The 21,852-nt window shown below is 42.3% G+C and overlaps 1 protein-coding gene across 1 annotated transcript in view; it reads left to right on the top strand.

Annotated features, from left to right (window-relative positions):
- The window catches only part of galnt16 (UDP-N-acetyl-alpha-D-galactosamine:polypeptide N-acetylgalactosaminyltransferase 16), a 37,532-nt gene continuing 15,680 nt past the window's right edge, over positions 1 to 21,852 (top strand). The window contains exons 1-6 of the mRNA XM_072689465.1: positions 1 to 445; positions 10,148 to 10,329; positions 13,741 to 13,839; positions 14,078 to 14,145; positions 17,416 to 17,481; positions 18,196 to 18,317. Coding sequence (XP_072545566.1) covers positions 236 to 445; positions 10,148 to 10,329; positions 13,741 to 13,839; positions 14,078 to 14,145; positions 17,416 to 17,481; positions 18,196 to 18,317 — 747 coding nt within the window. The 5' untranslated portion in view covers positions 1 to 235. The remainder of the gene's footprint in view (positions 446 to 10,147; positions 10,330 to 13,740; positions 13,840 to 14,077; positions 14,146 to 17,415; positions 17,482 to 18,195; positions 18,318 to 21,852) is intronic.

The following is a 21,852-nucleotide window of genomic DNA, read 5'->3' as shown; positions in this document are numbered from 1 at the left end:
GCGAGCCGCGCTGAATCCGTGGGCGCTAGGACCGCGCTGGTTGCTCGTGTGGGGATGTGCGCTCGGTCCGAGCAGCCTTCAGCCACAGCGCGTGCACGCTAAAGCGCGGCGCGAGGCATCAGCGGGCTGCAGCCCGAGAACAAAACAGACAGGAGCCCCCATTTGGGCGAGCAGGAGCTGACACGAGCACCGCCAGCATCGTCCAGGGGCCGCGAGCCCTCCCTATGGACCCAGCATGCGCAGGATCAGGGCCAACGCCATTGCCATCCTAACCGTCGCCTGGATCCTGGGCACCTTCTATTACCTGTGGCAGGACAACAAGCCTCGCACGGCCGCCTCCGCTTCGGCGTCTCAGCCGCGAGCCACCGGCGGCAAGAGCCACGGGGGGAAAGCTGGAGGCGGGAGGCTGGAGCTGCACCGGGAGGACAGGACCATCCCGCTGATCGTAAGGAGACGGGAAAAGGGGGGACGAGGATGTTTATTTTTTTGCATGAAGGCGAGCTGCAGTGCTTTAAGGCTGTGTGTGTGTGTGTGTGTGTGTGTGTGCGCGCGCGTGTGTGTGTGTGTGCTTTGCATGCTGATAATCGGCACTGTATGCGCGGCTCGAGATGCGTCTTTTCCTCGCGCCTCCTTCTCCTAGGGGGCTGCGTTTTGCTCTGAGGTGATCGGGTTGAAAGGACACGTCCATTTTAGGGCGTCTGGTCAGGGGTACGCAGTCGATGGCGTGTGTGAGCTGCGGCTCGGTGCTGTGGCGTGTTTAGAGCCCGTGGCTTGCTGATGTCCACGTTAAGAGGCTTTACCGTGCAGGTGCGCTCCCAGTTCCCCTCAGACTGGAGACCTCCATACACTGGAGGGAGCGGACCTACACGGTCGCCAGTATTTGGACTGAGTAGGGGGTTTAGCGCACTCTCGAGTGTTGATGTGGAGTTTGAAGCCACGAAACATTCGTAACAGGGTCTGTTTCGGTCCAGCGTGTCTTCAGCAGGACTAAGCCTGAGGACTAAGGCTTGTCGTTAAAGGGGGATTCCGTCGATTTGCAAAGGCTGTTTCACAATGAGCGCATGATTCAGTGGCTGAGATGTAAACACTCGTCCACTGTGGTTTGGTATGAAAGTTAACGACTCAGATTTCTTTACAGTGGTGATAGGAACCCAATGGTGTTTTTATATGGAATGCTAATGTGGTAAAATAGGGTAAAATAGTGGTAATTACCAAAAATGAAGTCTTCTTTTAGGACTGTTTTGTCTTATAACACCCTGTATGTATCTCTCCGCCATGAATGCATTTTAAAACATCATTTTTTTGGCCTCAAAACTGCCCCAGCAATCTATCTCCATCAATCTCCGTCTCCAATCTCCAGAACACTGTGTCTGCCACTTTGCTTTCCGAGGCATTAAACACTTTGGATGTCTGGTTCACATCACCCCCACTGCGACCAATCATGACTCTCTAAATTTCTCTAAATTGGAGCATTTCTCATCAAACCGCTCTAAATTCAGTTATACTGAAATTTCCAAAAAGTGGATGGAATTTCCCTTCCCTAAAGCCGACATTCCCGACCCCAGTCGTGGGAAGCCCACACTCTGCACATTAACCGGCCTTCCCTCAGCCTGCATACCTGACTGAATGCACCCACTCCTCTTGTGCTGTGTCAGGTGTGTAAGAGTGGTGAAAACACCACAAAAAATGTGCTGACTTTACGAAGCACTGCATTAAAGGGACACTCTAGCCAGACTGATGTGGATGATTCTTGCATGGAGGTCGTAGAAAAACTGCTGGGCCGTGGGAAGCTTTTTTAGTTTTTCTCCACTAGCTGGCAAATGCTGTAGGAAGCCAGATTACTAGTGTACCTAAAGTACCCCTGCCTTTAAGATACTGCACCGTACCCCCTGAAGGGAGGTGTTGTAGTCTGACTATTCTACCTCTTAAAGTTTGCCCCTTGCACTAGGGGTAAGACATTATGCTGACAACAACACAGTTCCTTAAGCTGCCTCATTGCAGTGATATTGCAACTAATGCTGGCCTTTAATTGTGTAATCAGGTTCGTGGCTGAGGCGTAAAGGGAAGTGCTGAATGCAGTGTGGTCTAAAATGAAGCATTACTCCCTTTGTGTGGGGATTTTTATTAGTCTAGCAGAAGCGTGTCAGCTGCGCTCGAGGACATGACTGGCATTTGGTTGCCGCTTCACAGCTGAATGCCAAATTCATCAGGCAGAGGAGAAAAAAAGAGTTTGTATAAAGTTGACACTGTGTGTGTACCAGCCTTGGCTTGGTGTCTCAGATGAACGGGGTGTCGGTGGTTTATGTGTTTTCTTTTTCCCGCAAAGTGATAAATGATAAGTCTGCATCTGACATCGTCAGAAGCCTCTGTCTGTTTCGGTTTGTCTGCCTGCTGCTCCAACGTCTGCACAAAACATGCTGCCACAAAATACCACTTTTTCTGTCCTGAGACGAATCGAAATATTCAAATATTATTTAATATAATAGTGTATTAAATATAGTATTCTTAGTACTGTCAATGTTCTCGTCTATATTCTCACTCTAAAAACGACCACGTTGTAAAAAGCCCATATCCTCCATGGGGGCCATATGCCCCTAAGGTCCCTTTTATGACTCTTGTGTTGTTGTATCTTCCTACAGTTTATACATGCAGTAATATTTAGAAAAATCATTGATAGATGACCTCTCCCAACCTCTCTTTAGCCTTTAGAATTACTCAGGCTGTTTTTGTTACTGTGTTTTTAAGGCTGAATATGTCAATCCCCCCTGATCTGATTGGCCACCATGTAATGTGCCTCATAACCTCAGCGGGAATAGGCAGGGCTAAGATGCTGTATGCTGATTAGGAGGATAAATAAATGAATTAATAACTAAATCTGATATTTGTGACTTCACAGACACAATACGTCCGACATAGGCTGTTTGTGAAGCTTAGTGTTCCGGTGTGGACTGAGGAATCCGACTCCAGCCATGTTTCTGCATGTGAGCCCATTAAAATGAGCTCTTCACAGGGTGAGGATCCAAAAGTAGACTATCAAGATGCAACTGCTCAAACACTGAACTACCCCACAGGAAGAAACACACAGCTCACAACATGACATCACTGAGTGTGAGTGTGTGCTGTTTCTGGCTACATTTGTTCATTTTTGTTCCCCCTCCGAAATGTGATCCAGCTCTGTTGTTATTGGCCTGATACCCATCAATACCGAGATGCCGTTTCTAGTTAAGAAGGACTGAGCTTAAACGCAGGGGTGGGGCGCGGGTCTCGCACACATAGTCTTATTGCAGGGGACTTGTCTTCAGTATGTCCAGAAATCCCCTATCAGCATAAATCAATGGCTTAAAAGGAGACACATTCTGTGTATGTGTGTGACAGAGTAAGAGAGAGAGAGAGAGAGAGAGAGAGAGAGAGAGAAAGAGAAGAAGCGAGTCAGTAAAGAGAAAGAGAGAGAAATTGAAAAAGCAAGAAAGTAAGGAGAGAAAGGGTGCGCGAGAGAGAGAGAAAGAGAGAGAGTATAAGGCAGTAGAAAAAGAGAGAGAGAGAGAGAGAGAGTATAAGGCAGTAGAGAAAGAGAAAGAGAGAGAGAGAGAGAGAGAAAGAGAAGGAGCGAGACAGTAAAGAGAAAGAGAGAGAAATTGAAAAAGCAAGAAAGTAAGGAGAGAAAGGGCGCATGAGAGAGAAAGAAAGAGAGAGTATAAGGCAGTAGAAAAAGAGAGAAAGAGAGAGAGAGAGAGAGAGAGTATAAGGCAGTAGAAAAAGAGAGAAAGAGAGAGAGAGAGTATAAGGCAGTAGAGAAAGAGAAAGAGAGAGAGAGAGAAAGAGTTGTAATGAATCCCGTCTCCATGTGCCACATCCTACAGCTCCATAGCAACAGAGCAGCAGTGACCAAAGCGCAGCTAGCATGTCACTGTGACTAATGTCTACAGCTCCACACGACAAAGAAAACCCATTAGTCCAGCATATGCTTAATGTGTGTTTACAACATGTGGTCTCAGTATGGGAACGTACACACTTCTGTTCGCTCTTTAAAGGGCTCATATATGGAATATGGAATCCGAAATATGAAATATGAGATTATAGAGATTAGTATTATATGTAAACCTTGTTAGTTTTAAAATGTGCCATTATTTTTATTACACACAGTTCATAAATAGAAACTAAGCTGTAGAAGTGAATGTATTTATCCATTCAGCCTACAACAGTTAAGCTCCTCCCCTTCATGTTGAAGTTATATGATGTGTCGCTTAAAATTATTTTTTAATGAAATGCGATACACTGTAGTCATCCAAACATATAATTTTAATAAATCAATCTTAGCCCTACTGGATTAGTTTATATGGGTGGGTCTTTAAAAAAAATCATATCTCCTCAGTGATGAAACTGAAAATTGAGAGGACCGGTGAGCTTAGTACCTGAAGGTCTGCATCCAGTGTCACATGATCACATTCACAACAGTTGAGTTTAAACAGAGGAAGATGCTGGCTTTTATTTATACGATATAAATAAGAAAACTGTATACAGTTACACTCAAAATTATTCAACCCTCAATGCAAATTAGGTTTATTAGCAACATTTATATGCAATAAACCAATCAAACAACAACAATTTAAATAGTTTAACACAACTAATAGAAGAAGTGCTTTCGCCCAAAATGCAACACAATATACCGCTTTTAGAGACTGCAGTCTCCAACCCCTTCATGACAAGCGTCTTTAGTGCTTAGCAGAGCGGCACTACATGACTGACATGGACATGTGGCAAACATGATGCACAGCCAGGCGCCAGCTTGAGGCAGCTTTCCTGAGGTATCTTAGCTCATTTCTCATTGGCAGTGGCCTCCAGTTCACTCATTTTCTTGGGTTTGCGTGCTGCAACCGCCTTCTTCAAATCCCACTAAAGATTTTCTATAAGGGTTTAAATCCGGCGACCACTTCAGAATCTTCTAGGACTTCTTCTGAAACCAGTCCTTGGTGTACATCGAGGTATGCTTGGCATCATTGTCCTGTTGGAAGGTCTAGTGACACCTAAACTTCAGCTTCCTCACAGAAGGCCTGACGTTTTCTGCTAGGATTTCCTGATACTTGATAGAATACATCTTGCCCCCCACACGCTGCAGGTTTCCACAACCAGAGAAAGCAAAGCAGCCCAGCAAGCAAAGCATTACACAGCATCTGCTATGCTTCACTGTAGGCAGGATGTTCTTTTCAGTGTATGCCTTATATCTATTTTTTTAATGGGAGGTGGTCATCTGCATGAGAAAACACAGAGATGTGATTCCGAATGGGATTAAAATGATCAGATGACTGCCGAGTTAGTTAGTTCATCCTATTAGGTAGTCCAGCTTTTTTTTTTCTGAGGAGAAGGAGAGAATTACCTCAGGACCCCTTGTAAATTGAATCCCATCCATAAATGACTTTAAATGCACTTACGTTTAAGGGAAAAGGGAATTTGGAAAATTGTTTGCAAGACAGTGTTAAGCTTTAAGAGAATTAGTTTAGTTTTGGTCTCTGCAGTAAATACAAATCATGCAGACTGACACGATAGAGCAGGATTTAAAGCAGCATTATGCAAAAGAAAGGTCTTATTGCTCATGGGCTCCCCCTACAGGTGGAGGGTGTAATTCACTGCAGGGAAGACAAAAATTGGGCTTTGAGCTTCATATCAAAATTATATTGAAGCTGTTATTTTAAGGTAGAATTGCTACATAGTGTTGCTTTAAAGCACAGAAATATCTTAAGTAGAAGTACAGATGAGTCCTTAAAACTACTCCTGAGCGCTTATTCACTCGTCTTCCTAAAACTCTGCCGTATGTAGATTGCATTTCTTCTGATCAGCAACAACTAAACAGTAATGCTTCCACTGTCCAGTGTATTGCTGTGTATTGACGCTGTGTATTTGGTAGTTTTGGCATTGGGTATTTTTAATGGTCTGTCTCCATACAGTAGTTCCTTGATGCTGGGCCTGTCCTTTCAGTGTTTGTGCAGTGCAGTATATCGCCCTCACTCCTCATGTGACTTCACTGTGAGCGGTGATCCAGATCAGCACGTCTTCTACTTTAATAAGAGACGTGTTCACAAGAGCCAAACAGCACTTGTAACACAACCCCTCCTACTTTCGCTCTAGCCTGCGCTTTGATGTTTGATCTGCCTTTTTCAGTTTTGGCTCTGACTGCATCAGCCTGAACACTGGGTGAATCGACCTCTTACGGTCTTCTACCTGCAGTTTATTCTGGAAACGCGCTCGCAGCCTGCTGCCTGCTAGGGCTGTTTGCCTTTCTTTTCCTCATTCTCCTTCTCTTTTTCTTTCTCTCTCTTTTTCTCTGTCTCTCGCTCTATAATTTAACTCTCGCTTTATTCCTTACTGTATTTCTGCCCTACAGCTGAACGCCACACTATGCGCAGTTTTGTTCCCATAGAGATGAACTCGATCCTCTATTTCAATTTAAACTAAAGCTGATTAGATTTTCTCATTTTAGTCATTTCAGTGTTTTCACCTTTGCTTTTGGGATTTTCGGGCTTTCTCTTACTTTCTTCTGGGGAAAGGAAGGGCCAACACTGTGACCTCTTAAGCTCTTGTTTAGTATGTATACAGTATATCTGTGGATTGTCAATAAGGGCTGAAATTACACGAGCACAACAAGACTGTTCAGTTACCAGCACACATATATCCCAGGAACGTGCAATTATGAGATAATCAACACTTCATTCACTTCATTGTATTGTTTTTGCTCATCTGTATGTTTGTCCTGCATTATTTGAGTCTGAGATTCTGCCTTCTAGCTTATTGACTTTGGGCAGGTGCTTGAGTAAATATAATAAACAGGACAAAATCCCCCTAAGCCGCATGTTTAGCCATCTCTTTTTAACCAAGACCTGTGTTCATAAAGTGTGACGAGACTCCTTCTCAGCAGTCCCAGAACACTAAATCCTTAGACCATGTTGTTCCTCCTTGATATTTAAGCTCTGGATCGGTTCTCACAAAACACGTCAGACTGCGAGTGCTGATTTAGGATTTAACTTAATGGGACTAAAATCTTCAAAAACATGGAGCAGACTCTGAGCTTAGGTCAGCAGTCCTACTCAGAGCTGCTGTGAGCGCAGGTGTGTATATTGCTTTGAGGAATGTGGTTCCATTCCAAATGATGGAGTCACGCTTCACACCTCTGCAGACATGTGGATACCTGCGAGTGTAACTTTTCGAGGCAAATATTTCTTGACTGTCCCTGAATGGCCCAGTCTGTGCAGAACACCCCGTTCTCACAGGACTGATGGAGCTGGTGTTCTCTCATTTTGAGCTTTCAGACTCTAAATCTCACCTGCTCTCCTCAGGCATCCGAGGCACCAGGTGCTCTCCTACTCTTTACCTGAATTAATGTAGGTGAAAATGATCAGTGCATGAGCACTCTCAATCTGACTGTGCATCTATTATCTGACTCGGCAGATGCTTCTTAACAAGGCTGGGGGGAGATGCATCTCATTATCTCTATTTCGGAATTCAGAGGGAATTATGCATTTCCATGGGTTTAAAAAAAGCAAGGAAATCTGCTTCTAGAAGCAGATTCTGCCCTGCAGGAAGCAACAGAACATTGCATGTTACATTCTGATTAGTAACTTGCATAGTAAGACGCTTTACAAAGTCTGGCAGAGGCGGGTAGTAACTAGTGCTGGGGATTGTTTCCCGATGCTCTGATTTCCATACCACTTCCAAAACTCTTACTGATACCTTCTGGGTGTTTTTGGCTGTTTGGTGCTGATATGATATGATTTCTCAGGCACTAAAATTTTATATGGACACAAAGTTACGATAAACGTGATGAAATAATTTAGTATGTACCACTGTACCATAAAAGCAGGGGTGGACAAAGTACACAAGTCTTGTATTTAAGTGAAAGTAGAAGTCTGATACTAAAAGTGGAAGTCTTCTGTCTATGTTCCAACTGCAGTTGAAGTATGAAAGTACAGAATTCTGAGGGTATTTAACCTCTTAAAAGGCCTATGGCCTGCTGGCGGCCTGAAAGTGTTATTACAAACTTCCAAATGTTACCAAATGAATAGCCCCACCAGTTTGTACAGAAGTCCCTGTAGTTACTGAATAATACACCTGACTATTTCCTGTATTTTACGATTAATTAAAAGATGGCATTTATAAGGAAACAGGGTACATTTTTAGTATTTTAGCATTTTTTGTATTTTAACTCAGTAGAGCTGCTTGTTACACAGCTATGATAAAAAAAATCAATATTTGGAGGCAGGGTTTAGTGCAGGGTGTAGTATGTTTTTTTTATATAGTATATTTTTTCATTTCAAATAGTAGGAGAGTTTAAATTGAAATGCAGTGGACTGAAAGTAAGAGTCTGTCATTAACGTGTGTTTTTTTTAACGATTGGATGTTCAGATTTCACGTCAACATCTTAGTGTGTTAATTGTGAGAAAAGGAATCCACGTGTTTCTCAGATACATTTAGTGATTAATTCCTGCGTTTAATTGGGTTCCATTTCATATCTGCACTACCTTGTAATTGGTCCCTCCTTTGACTTCTTTTTGAGGTGTTTCATTTTATTTAACCTGAAGGGTACATCAAAGAGAAGAACATCAAGGAGAACAGCTCATTCAAGCTTAAGTAGCATTTTGATCTTGAGCTTTTTTGTACTTTTTGGTTAAGAAGTTATACCTCTGCAGTCCAGATCAGGGGTTGCCAAGCTCATCCACATTGGGCCGGTGCGGATGCAGGTTTTCATTCCAACTAAGCAGAAACCCACCTGATGCTGTAGGCATCATTCTGCGAGCGGTCGATAAGTTGGAAGAGGTGCACCTGGATGTAGTGTGTTAAAGTCAGTCTGGCTGTATCAGCGCTGGATGCATTTCAGTGGAAGCGCTACAGTACCCAGTATCCTAGAAGTTCGGCTCAGAGACCACATATGGCTCAGAACAGAGGGTAGATAGCGCTCTCATGTGACATGCAGATCAGATTCACAGACACTTCCAGCACTCTGTGACTGCCAATTCATTTGTAATCTGGCGGCCTAGGAGCAAAAGAACTTTGTCAGCGGATTTATTTATTTTTTCCCCTCCGAAATGGAAAGTGAAGTCATAGCGACTGAAAACCTGCACGAGGGTTAAGCTTTTCCCGACAGCTCGTTAATAACACCGAGCTAAAGAATGCTGCTCCCTCCCCAATTTTCTCCATCACTCTCTCCCCCGACTTCATCTTACCCAAACGCTGCCTTTACATCCTTCCCTCTGTCTGCTCTACTTCCAGTCCTGCCCATCCGGTCTTTTTTTGTGTGTCTGCTTCTTTCTGCTTTTCCAGTCTGCTTGTCTGACCGGCAGAGCACAGCACAGCACAGCGGTGGTCCGGGCTGAACCCACCGCAGCTTCAGTTCAGGGCCAAGTGTACCGAAGTGCCATACACATGCAATCCATGCACAGCATGTTTATGTAAACACCATAAAATTATGAGAACGGATGTTTACAGGGATGTTAGTGCTTTTGCGGTGGGGGCACAGTGTTTTGTGGGGTCCTGTGATAACGACAAACATATCAGGCTTTATAGCACCCTGTTTTTTTTTCTCTTGTGCCGTCATTTGCAATTTTCTATATGCAGCATAATCAGAATGGAGTGTCATGTTATGTAACGGCATAACTTGGAATGCGAAAGTACTGCGGCAAAGATTACCACACGCATGACTAATTGAGTGTGATAATATAGTCCTAAATGCACTTAATGACTGCATTGCCTCATTCCCAGTCTTGTTTGCCCTCACAGCATACAATTCAGACAACAGTAAAACACACAGCCTGCAGAAAGTCTGAGGAACAAGCAGTAAAAAGTTTCGCTCATTTTGTGACGCCAGAGACTGTATGACACGGAGATTACTCACACAGTGTTAGGATTGCAAATACATCTGGTACTGCTAATTAGCTTCTACTGTAGCATGCTCTTGCTGAGCACTAATGACACAGAAATGCTTCTGAGGGAAAATAATAGGATTTCTAAAACAAAGGGTGCAATTTTTAGCTTTTTAATGTGTTTCAAGTGTGGTATCCTAAATATTGACTTTTACCCAGCTTGACTATAGCGAGCGATAGAAGCCTTTCATTTTCTTTAACTCTCTTTCTCTGTCTGTTTCTGTCTGTCTGTTTCTCAGGTGACCCACCCTCCGCGGGGAGAGCAGCAGGGACAGCTGTTGGGCACTTTTGACGAGAAAGCCTATTTAGCCAGTAAGCAGCTGAAAGCTGGAGAGGATCCATACAGAGAGCATGCTTTCAACCTACAGGAAAGTGACAGACTGGGCAGTGAAAGGGCCATTAGGGACACTCGACACTACAGGTACATGCACACACATTCACACACACTTTGCAAGCATTCCTCGTAGCCTTGGGCTATACAAACTAGTGCCACTAACTACTAAATGACATACTCTGAACACTTTTTGAAAAGATTAAAATATGGATTTTCTGGCTGGTATTGAAGGAATGCTATGGATAGAATAGCACTGGTGTCGGTTTATGAGGTAGAGAGCAAAAATGATGAGCTTTTTTGGAAGAAGGCCACCAACACGTCACTTTGGCAGTATTTGGTTTTCCAAACAAACAAACATACGTGAAAACCACTGGATTTTAACAAGGGTTATATGCAGTCAGTGCAGAACATAATTACCATTATAAATGAATAGGTAATGTTTGGAATTTGGCCCAGGTGGTAATTATACAGTAATTATATTACCCTCAGGGAAAATGCAGGTTATAGGAAAGATTATGCAACGCTCACATGCGATACTTCATAACTAATTTTAGCTCAGAGTAATATTGTCTTTTTTTCTGCAGACCATAATCATTTGTCTTGTGTCTGAACCGACATTATCACCCGAGCTTAAAAAATGTACTCACAGCAACATAGAGTTGCTATCACACTAAAACATTATGTCTCTGCCTTTGCTGTTTTCCACTTTTTGATGTAAGCAGATGTTGTTTACATAGTGTCATGGTTTCATGATAAATGGACCAATAGAAATGCTCCAACATGACTTGGAATGAAATCTTTGTACACTGCCTTCCAGAGTTTCTTTATCTTCACATGGTCTGTCAATTGGTAGCTTAACTGTGTAGCTTGCTGTGGTTCCAAAAATATTTACAAACTGAGTTGTTACAACGGTGGCATTCTATTACGGCACCACGCTGGAATTCAGCGAGCTTTTTAGAACCACCCATTCTTTCACTAATGTTTGTAAAGACAGACTGCATGAATAGGTGCTTGATCTTATACCCTTGTGGTAATGAGACTGAACGAGACGCCTTAATTAAATGATTAAGAGGTGCGTCCCAATACTTTTGTCCATAGATCGTAATCGCTTGTGAGCAGTGGTGGCTCAGCGGTTAGAGCGCTGGGATATCGATAACAGGGTTGTGGGTTTGATTCCCGGGCTCGGCAAGCTGCCACTGTTGGGCCCTTGAGCAAGGCCCTTTACCCTCTCTGCTCCCTGGAGTTTGCTGCCCACCGCTCTGGGTGTGTGTGTACTCACTGCCCCTAACACGTGTGTGTGTAAGTGTGTTTTCACTACAAGATGGGTTAAATGCGGAGGACACATTTTGCTGTACAGTGCACCTTTACCTTTACCTTTTATTATTGGCAAACTTGAAGCTGTTGGCTGTCCCTTATTATCATAAATATAGAACTTGTACTCTAGTAAGTAATCCATAGTAGTTGCTGGATCATCAGTATTAAGATAATTAAGATAAATAACTGTATAATAAGAAATAGAGTTCAATTAGATTTATTCAAATTGTTTACTAAATCCGTCTCTGCCACTGAGCTACCACACCATGTGGGAGACTGGGGTTCAATTCCTGGTCTGGGTGACTACGCTGCGCTACACCAATAAGAGTCCTTGGGCAAGATTCCTAACACTACACTGGCCCTACTCTGTAATATGAGTAACCCTGGAAGTCGCTCTGGATAAGAGCGTCTGCTAAATGCCATAATTGTGAATGATTCCTTAATGATGCTTACATTTTTTTTATTTATAGATCATGGCCTCCTAAAGCCAAAAGTTCACAGACTACCTCTTTCATTAAGAAAACACATGAATACGAATGTTTACATCACACATCAGGCATAATCAGACATGTTTTATTATTATTTGGATTAAGCCAGTCATTATTGATCTGAATTCACATCTGTAGTTACGTGCTCTCTCGCTGAATCTATGCCCAGTGAAACATTAGGTTTGATAGGGTTAACTGTTCTAGCCTCCAGTTTTTGAATCCTGATATCACTATTCAGGCAGTTGTTGTATTACCTTGTAGGGACATAGTGGAGAAAATATACACTAGACTTAGAATTCAATCAAATGCTGATTTGACATTTTAATAATTTAGTAGCTTAAATTACACACCAGTTGACCATATTTGTGCATTATGAGCAAGAGCTGCATTTGGCCTGTAACAAGGTTTATGTGTCGACATTTAATAAAGCTTCTGCAGCGCATTCAGAATTTCTGTTCATTATTTCTCTATAATGCTTTTGTCCAAAACACACAGACTGGAGGAAAGTTTAACTGCAGGGAGAAAATGTTTTCTTTTCATCATACTGGCCTTTCAGGATAAGCCTTCTTTCTTTATTGCGGTTAACTGAGTACGTTCTCGTTCACCTTTACAGATATTCATATATCAAAATGAGTCAGAATGTCGTTCGTTCTGCTCCTAGTGCATCTGAAATAACATTATTTCATATGTAGGCCCTAGAGTTCCATTTTAGAGCCAAGCTATGAAGCATTATTTTCCAGATTCATTGTTATAGTGAAGCTGACAGACACCATCATGTCGGCTAGGCTACTTCACTGTATTGTAATTGCTGAACTCCAGACATAACATACAATTACTTCACATGTAACTACTATAACGGCTGACAGCACACCACCACGGGCAAAGGCTAATTAACCAGAAGGAGTAGACACTGCATGTCTGAAGACTTATGATAACTTGGTGAGTAGCAGCCTATGCTAGGAACTAGCACAGTCTAGTTTATACAGTCTATGGAAAGGGCTGAGCACAGTACCGCTGTGGTTTGATGTTCATATTCCTAAAGACTTTGTTTTGCCTTATTAGAGGGCTGGTTTAAAGCTGCAAAGTTACGCCACGAGTGGTGACGTATAAGCACACATTTTAAATGTTGCCATGATAAGAACTGCTGCTGAATTGATTATGATTTTGTCACTATGATTTTTTTTTATGTAATTAAAAAATATGAAGGCAAACACCACTGTCCTTTGTTATAAGAGTGTACAAAAAGGGTCCCTATTGTCTGATGATGAGTGATGCCACAGCCATCCATGACTGGGAGTCCAACAGAGCATAACGGGCCTAGCTGTCTCTGGGCGAGCAGGAAGACCCTTTCTCTCCCCCACGTCACTCAGTGTGATGCAAGGCAACATGGCTTCTGTTAACTGACTTGACAGAATTGGCAATTAGTGTTCTCCTCCAAATGTGTTGAGCTGCCCAGTGACAGTAGTTTGAAAAGATGTCAACCTTAATTGGTTAAAAACAGTAAAAAAATAAAAAAATAAATATATATATATATATATATATATATATATGCACAAACAAAATACACTCTGAAAACTTTAAACCGTCTGAAATTCGATGAAGGATGGGCATGACTTTAATGTGAATAGGCCTACTCCCTTCCAGTCCTCCTCTTTAGCTACACTCCTGGTAGGACAGTATGTTTGCTGTCTTTCAGGTGCGCCTCGGTGACTTTTGACCCGGACCTGCCCTCTACCAGCATCATCATCACCTTCCACAATGAAGCTCGCTCCACACTCCTGCGCACCATTAAAAGGTAACAGTCATATGTATTCACGCGGCCTCTGCCAACCTCTCACACGCAGCTCAGCGCATTCTGCATTCTGCCCTCACCCTCTTAATGAGAAATTAAGTGTCTTTGAGATCAGAGGTCAGTTAATATTGCAGTGAAAGAGAGGAGACATCTGTGATTTTAAGTTTCAGCTGCACATCTAAAAACATTACGCATTAAAGCCAGTGTGTCCACTAACGCTCTCTCTCCCTGTCCGCCTCAGCGTACTCGTCAGAAGTCCGCCCCATTTGATACAGGAGATCATTCTTGTGGATGATTTCAGCTCTGACCGTAAGTAGTTCTTTTTTCTTCTTCCCCTCATGGATACACACTCGCACAGATGGAAGTAATCCAGTGATGACATTTCCTATCTTCTCATGTTATGCCTAAATGTAGTAGAGATGGCTTCTTGAACGCTTGAGATAATAGACTGTGTTGATTCTCCAACTCTCTGGTAGTCATGGAGAAGACAATAAGCTCTGCTGTCTGGAATGAAGCTCCAGTATAATCGCGTTTGCACAACACTGGCGATCGATGATTTGCGCTTTTAGAAAAAGCCAAATAAATACAGTGATCTCACTCAGTGCATAATATTCCCCATTGCTTTCAGCACTGATTAGCACTGCATACACCTCACACAGTCACACACCCACACATATGGGGGGGTCATAGGGATTAGGCCATGTTAGAGCGATAAGGGCTTTGATTGCAAACACAACTTGTCCATATGCATATATATGTATTTGTGTGTGTGAGTGGATGAATGAACGAGTGGGTGTCTGTTTATTCATACTCATTATTGCTTACAAATGAACCAGAAAGCTGCTAATCTGTTTGCTGGCCTGGCTGTGTTCATTACTCAAGTCAGCAGTCCTGCCAGGCAGCATGCGATAGTAGGCTCCTGCCTGCCAGGATGCATGTGGACGTAGGAATCATCCTGCCAGGCTGCATGCTGTCTAATAGCCGCTATCTGTGTGTAAAGAAGCCAGAGAGCATGTTCCTGCATAGATGGGAGCTGGGGAGAATTAGCATAGGCCTTCTCAGGACATCTGTGGGAAGGCAGGATTTTTCACCCCCTTTTAAATCCCATTAATGCAAGTCCTAATCAAGCAGCGTGATCTCTGCACTGGCCGTGAGTTTGCATGTGACTCTTCTTTTTTTTTATGTGAAACGGGGTTGTTTGGTGTAAAGTGCAGTGATTCTAACCAACAAAACGCAAAACGAATCACGGTCGTGCTGCTAGCCATCTGCAGCCAAGACCCAGAGAGAGCACAGTAGGCCTTGCTCTCTCCTAGATATTGCTCTGTCCCCTCATCACTTCGCTGCAGTGCTGGCAGTCACTGGCATCTGCAGGCTGGTGTGTTGGAACCGGGTATGCGGTGCTTCCCTCTAGGCGTGTTGGTTGTGTGGTGATGTTGCATCAGCGGGACTTCGAAAAATGAGTGGCTTGACGCGCCGGAGGGGTTGTGTGTTGATCTGTCCTCACTAGTGTCTGGGGCATTGCGTGCAATGGAGGGGAGTGTACATACAGGTGGGGTAATTGGCAGTCCAAATTGGGGAGAAATTGCCAAAAAATCGGATAACTAACAAGCCCAAAATAACAGTGACAAAACAAAATGAACAAAGCTCAAAAGCTCAAAACTAAAGCCCAAACACTAAAAAAAAATATAAGCATAAGCATAAAAATTAACTAGCAAAAAAAATATCTAAGCTTAAAACTAAAGTACAGAACTAAAGAAGAGCAAATCTAAACAAACACTAACTAAAGAAGTGCAAAACTATCCAGAACTAAAGCAATTTGAGTTGAGGAAAAAACTGAGTAAACAGATTGTGGCTGAGCTAATTCTTTAAGGACGTACATACACACACACACACACACACACACACTGTGTCTTTGTCTCTGCCTGGTTGCCTTGCCTTGTAAAACATATATGCACATGTGAGCAGATGGAAGATGTGAATTAGCTTCGTACATTCACACAGGCAGACACAAACACAAGCACGTGGTGTGAAAAGCGTCCGTCAGGCTCCATACAGCGTCTACCATGCCAGTGTGTAATATTGCACGATTGACTTTTGCCCTCATGGTAATCCTGAGTTTACTCCTCCCCCTCGCCATCTGTCGACCCTCCCCTCTGATTCAGGAGTGACATTATACATTTAACTTCTCTCCCTCTCTCTCTCTTTCTCCCTCTCCCTCACCAACACTGGCACTGTCACTCTCTCTGTCTCTCTGTCTCACACGCTTATGTACATGCATTTGGGCACAGAGATTCTGACAGCAAACAAACACAAGCTTTAAGATGCATTAACACACACAGTATCACACACACACACACACATATATATACATACACAGTCTATTGTGTGTGGATTATCAGGTCGGTCAGTGTTAATGGTTCAGCTGAAGTTGTGCGCCCACAGGGCAGATTTGCTTGATCTGTAGAGCCTGTAGACAACAGCTATTTATCTGAACCTCTCAAAGGCCTGCCTCGGCTTAGAGTCAGTGCATGTGTGTGTGTACCATAAAGTCTCAGCAGCCATAGGAAGTGACATCACTGGATGCAGGTAATTTTTTTTTTGTATAAGAGATGTTTGCTGTTTTAAGGCAGTTTCATAACAGAGATAACAGAATTGGCCAGAACATTAAGACAGGGCGGAAGTCATTTAGTTATGTTTTTTGTGTAAATTGGACAGTCATATCAGAATATTATGATCACCTACCTAACAGTTAATAGAATAACCATGGACTGTATTAGATAACTGAACCGATCCACAGTGGCCCATCTATTAATCTATACCCTTCGCCGGAGTCGTCCTTCCCCTCCGCTGTCAATGACTCGTGGGGCACCACTGTTATGCTTTAAGCCAGCACTCAATGTGCAAGAAGTCCATTCTCAGTACCTCTTCACTACAGCGTCTCTAGAACATCCTACCATGTTAGTGGTGTCTGAGATGGAACATTAAGCAGTTCTTAATGGGGTATGTTTAATATATTTAGTATTCTTATTGGGGAAAAATAAATATAGCTTCATCTGAGAGGTGCAAAATGTACCCCCAATTCTAGAACTAACCACATACTAAACACATTGTAGACCCACGCCTCGACTGACACACACACACACACACACACACACACAAACGTCTCTCGTAATGACAAATAATGAAAATGGAAAATTACAGTACAATATATGTAAGCAGAATAGTTGAAAAGACTGTAGTTGAAATTTGTGAATGCAACACGTCTCACACCTGAGTGATTTTTGTGTTATTATAATCGGAAGTCACACCTTGCTTACTGGCAGCCTAACTGTGTGCTTGGCATCGAAGAAGAGAATATGCTAATGAATGTACAAAGTGCATTACTGACAAAGACAACTGGAATTGGTTCTTTCTACTTTTCCAGTTCGGTTTTCCATCCTTTTCTTTTCACATCTATAGGCAGACAAATGTGTTTGTGGGCGCTACGCGTGTGTGAGATGCATACTAACTGTGGGAGATGTGTGTTGATTGGAGTGTGTGTGTTTTCTCTGTGTAATCTGATGTCCCCTCTCTCATTAGCTGAGGATTGCCAGCTGCTCTCTCAGATCCCAAAGGTGCGGTGTCTGAGAAATGATCGGCGAGAGGGTGAGTGTTGAGTTCATGGGGGATGGTGGGGGCTGGGAGTGATGCACACGAAAAAACACAGTTGCTTGTTCTGCCTCCAGGCTATTGACTGAATCCAACACGTATATGCATATAAACACACACCTTTCTGGCCTTTACTAAATTCTAATAGAAAGGTCAGATATTAGGCAACATTTGTAGTCAGCAGCTGCAGCAGTAATTCAGGCTGCTGGTTGTTGGTGATGACCGTTTTTTGATAAACCCCTGAAAGAAAGAAAAAATCCATCACAAAAAAGTCCAATTTTCCACAGCAAGCACTTTGGCAGTCACAACAGCAACACAACTCTGAAAATGAATTATTCAGGCTGTTTATCAGCAAATCGGTGAAATTCTGCCTGCGAGTTCACGCACAAAAGGCTCTCTGGCCTGGATTAGATTAGACTTTGGTGCTTTAATTCTCTTGATTATCAGTAGAAATGTAGAAGGACGTAACTAGACCTCTCTGTTTGTTCTTTCAGTCAGCTGGCATTTGGCCACTCTAAGTCTAAAACTTGCCAATTTGGCATATGTGGGGGAAAAAAGAATGCCCTCTAGGCTTCATCGGCCTTGATCAAAATCTTTGTTTTGGCTTGACTTTCATGGTCAGGATATCACTCCTGTCTTTTGCACTTGTGTTGTATGTGAATGTTGGATGAAAAGTGTGCTGGAGTCTATTACTGTTGTTCTGTTGTTCAGGTTTGATCAGGTCACGGGTCAGGGGGGCCAGCGCTGCCTCTGCCTCTATCCTCACCTTCCTGGATAGCCACTGTGAGGTCAACACGGATTGGCTACAGCCCATGATCCAGAGAGTTAAAGAGGTGCGTGCTCACACCAATCCTAGCACACGCTCGACTTGCCATTAGGGCATCATAGTATTACAATTGTATTATTACAATTACTGGAGTCTACCAACACGCCGGCACATCAAATTCTATGTTTCCTGATGATGCGACAACACAGCGCAGAAATACAGTACACACAGTTTCAGAGCCAGATTGCAAGAACGTACATGACTCACATCCAGAGTTACGAGGCTGTGACGACGGGTCAAGATTTGTGCTTTCGTCTATGGTTTTGTGTGACACTCAGAAACTCGCCTTCTGCCTCTCGCTGTTTATACACTATTTTATCCATACATTCCACTACTTTTGTGAAGCTAAGACTCTGGCAAACCCGTTTCAAACACTAAAACAATTCGTCCACATGAGTAAAGGTATGTTTTCACAAGAGATATGAAGAATTTCTAAATCTGGTTTAGGGGTTTGCACAATGCTTTAGATCATGCGAGGTCTCATTACAGAGAGAGCTGAGATTGCTCTAAACAGTTTGATATAAAACATGTGGGTTTTATCTTATATGCAAGTGCCTTTAACGGCGGGTTAAGGAAGGTATGCAAATATTGAGAATTCAGAGGGTTGAAGACCCCATTTACCATGATAAAAACATAACTTTCAGTCCCAAATATTGGCAAGTTAATCAAATGAATTATGTGTATGAGGGCTTTTTAATACTTGCATTACAAAAAAACTTTTTTTTGTGAGTGTATTAGCTTAGCCATGTCTCTTAACCAAGCTCTCCTGAAATATTTTTCCTGGAAGAGCATTTACAGTTCCCATCCAACACCTAGTTTGTCAGTCCTTCATTACGGCAAATCAGGAGAGCTGCTGGTGGAACTGAAAAAATTCATGCAGTAACTGGAGTTCACAGAGGAGTCAATAACCAAACCTGTGCTCTTCTGACTGTGCTCCTTTGACTGTGCTCCTTTGACTGTGCTCCTCGGACTGTGCATCTCTGACTGTGCTCTTCTGACTGTCAGTAATGTTACAAACAAACAATGCACTCTGACCTCTGTTTAGAGTGAGCTTCTGCCAAGACAAATTCTTGGTAAGTGACGTCTTACTGGCCAATAAAATGATTCTGATTTCTATTCTTATGTGGGAAATGGGCCATTTGGGATATTTTCAGCCAACCAATACACACACACACACACACACACACACACACACACACACACACACACACACACACACACACCATCCACATTAACACACATAACCTTGTGACAGATGAGAGCACTTTGACATTTTGACATTTTGACATTTTGTTTGTTAAGAGTCATTTATAACTCACAAATGGCCGGAGTCCAGCATGGCCTTCAACAATACTTCCTCTGAGAGCGAGGGAGCAAGAGAGAGAGAGAGAGAGAGACTCCTACAGCTGCTCCAAACAACCGCTGCCTTTCCCCTCCTTTGTCAAAGTTAACTAAATCACTGAGAGACCATTATCCTCTCCAGTCCTGTTCTCCAAGAGAGCGCTCAGCTCCAAGAGAGCCCTCTTTTTTCTTTTTCAATATACCTCAACAGTAATTTCATTCTTTTGATATATGATCTAATATCCTCTGCCCTGCAGCTAAACTGTCTCTTTCATAAACACGCACAGGGGCCTCTGCTTTGTCTTATCTCTTATTGCTGTACGCACTTCATTTTCACAGGCTCGTATAGATTTTACCGGGGGTGTTTGAAAAGCAGTGTGAGATTAGGGAATAGGACATGTTGACATGTGAGGGGTTTTCTTAACTGTGAATTTGTGCTGAACTCTAATTAGCTGCCCTGTTGACAGGCCATGCAGAGCACAAGTCATGCAGAACTGACTGCAGCTCAGCAGTAGTGTTGTCTTCTGCTTGAGGGTGCAGTGGTCTTCAGCAGCCAGTCCTGAGTTATGCTGAAATACTGAAAATGTAGCTTGTTTCTGATGCTGTTTTTTTAATATTTATAATAATAAGGAAAGTTAGCTTTTTTTAAAATGTATGTTTTTAGGTCTGCAACCAAGCAGGTCTTAATAGCAATTTAAAAAAATCCAACATGCTTTTCAAAGTGTATGGAAGCTCTTTTTATATGAATTATGATCGCAAAGCAATTCATAACTTTATAGTTATCCACTTTATATTATCATATGCTATTTTCCTCTTAATAATTTTGAGCCGGAATTTTGCTAACCAACATCCCACCGTTTTTGCAATATCAACATCGTTCCAACTTCAGACTGTTCGGTCTGATTGCGTGCTCCCGAACGTTCTGATCTGACATAGGTTTTTTCTCATGGGAATGATTAGGGTGCAGTATTTTATTTTGTTGCAGTGATTTAAATATCCAACCAACCACATGGGGTACCACAGCATCCACCTGGCAACACCCTAGCAACCATCTGTGACCCCATAGAAGCCATCTTGGATATCATCTTGGATAGCATAGCAACACCCTAGCAACTGCCTAGAATAGAGAACCATTTAAGCTGGGCAACCATTCTGAATTTTCCTTGTCAGGGACTCCATAGCAACCACCTTGGATATCATAGCAACCACCTAGCAATACCCTAGTAACCACTAAGCAACTCCTTAGAAACAGTTTCAGCCTTAGTGGCCACATAGCAATATTCTAACAACTGCCTAAAAGTGGGAACCGCTTAAGCTGCAGAGCAGTTCTGCGTATTCTTTAGGAAATGCAGTGTTTAGTTGTTTTTGTTATTTTATGTTTAATAATAATGATACAAAGTACTCTAATGTATTATAATATCTTTATAATTAATATTATAAAGAAATGCTATTTAAAAATGTAAATGTAAAATATATTACATTATTATATTAGATGAATAAAAAATAATATTAGCGTACATTTTGAGATTGGTACACATTTTAAGGAGAAGGCACTGTATATTTTAAATGTATTAACGTCTGGATGTTATGCAGCTTTTACTGTTTAGAAAAATTATATACAGCCCCAGTTATCATTATAGATGTAATTGACAGAATTTTTTTAATAACCCTGCACAAGAAACTTTAAATACATTTCCTCAGAAATGTTTAATAAACCATGTAGACTTTGATGACCTTTGATGAGTATAAAGTCTGAATCAATTATGGCTAGATCAATGATGATGCACACAATGCCAGCAATAAGAAAGAGAATAAAATGAAAGGAAATTAAATCTGCAGCCTTTTAATTTGACACTTTTACTACTAAGGTAACATTTATGGATACAGAAGTCTACTTGCAGCTGCTAGTTATATAAGGCTGTGCAGTCATGGAAATGAGTTGCAGTCTTGATCCCACTATGGCAGGGCTTCCTAATCCTATTCCTTGGGACTCTGCTTTCTCTCAACTGGCAAACTTGATTCAACTCTGAATAAGTAATGAAGATGCTCCTTGTGCTCTGGGTCAGGTTTGTTAGAGTAGGGAGAAAACACAAACGTATATTTTTTATATATTTTTTTTCTCCAGGACAGAATTTGGAAAACACTGTGCTGAGGTTTTGGCAGTATGACATGACTGTCATTCTTTGTTTCAACAAAGAAAT

The sequence above is a fragment of the Salminus brasiliensis genome, chromosome 10 (genome assembly GCF_030463535.1).
Source record: "Salminus brasiliensis chromosome 10, fSalBra1.hap2, whole genome shotgun sequence".
In the NCBI taxonomy this organism is placed as follows: domain Eukaryota; kingdom Metazoa; phylum Chordata; class Actinopteri; order Characiformes; family Bryconidae; genus Salminus; species Salminus brasiliensis.
The sequence above is the reverse complement of the archived record's forward strand: the minus strand, read 5'-3'. Positions and strand labels throughout refer to the sequence as shown.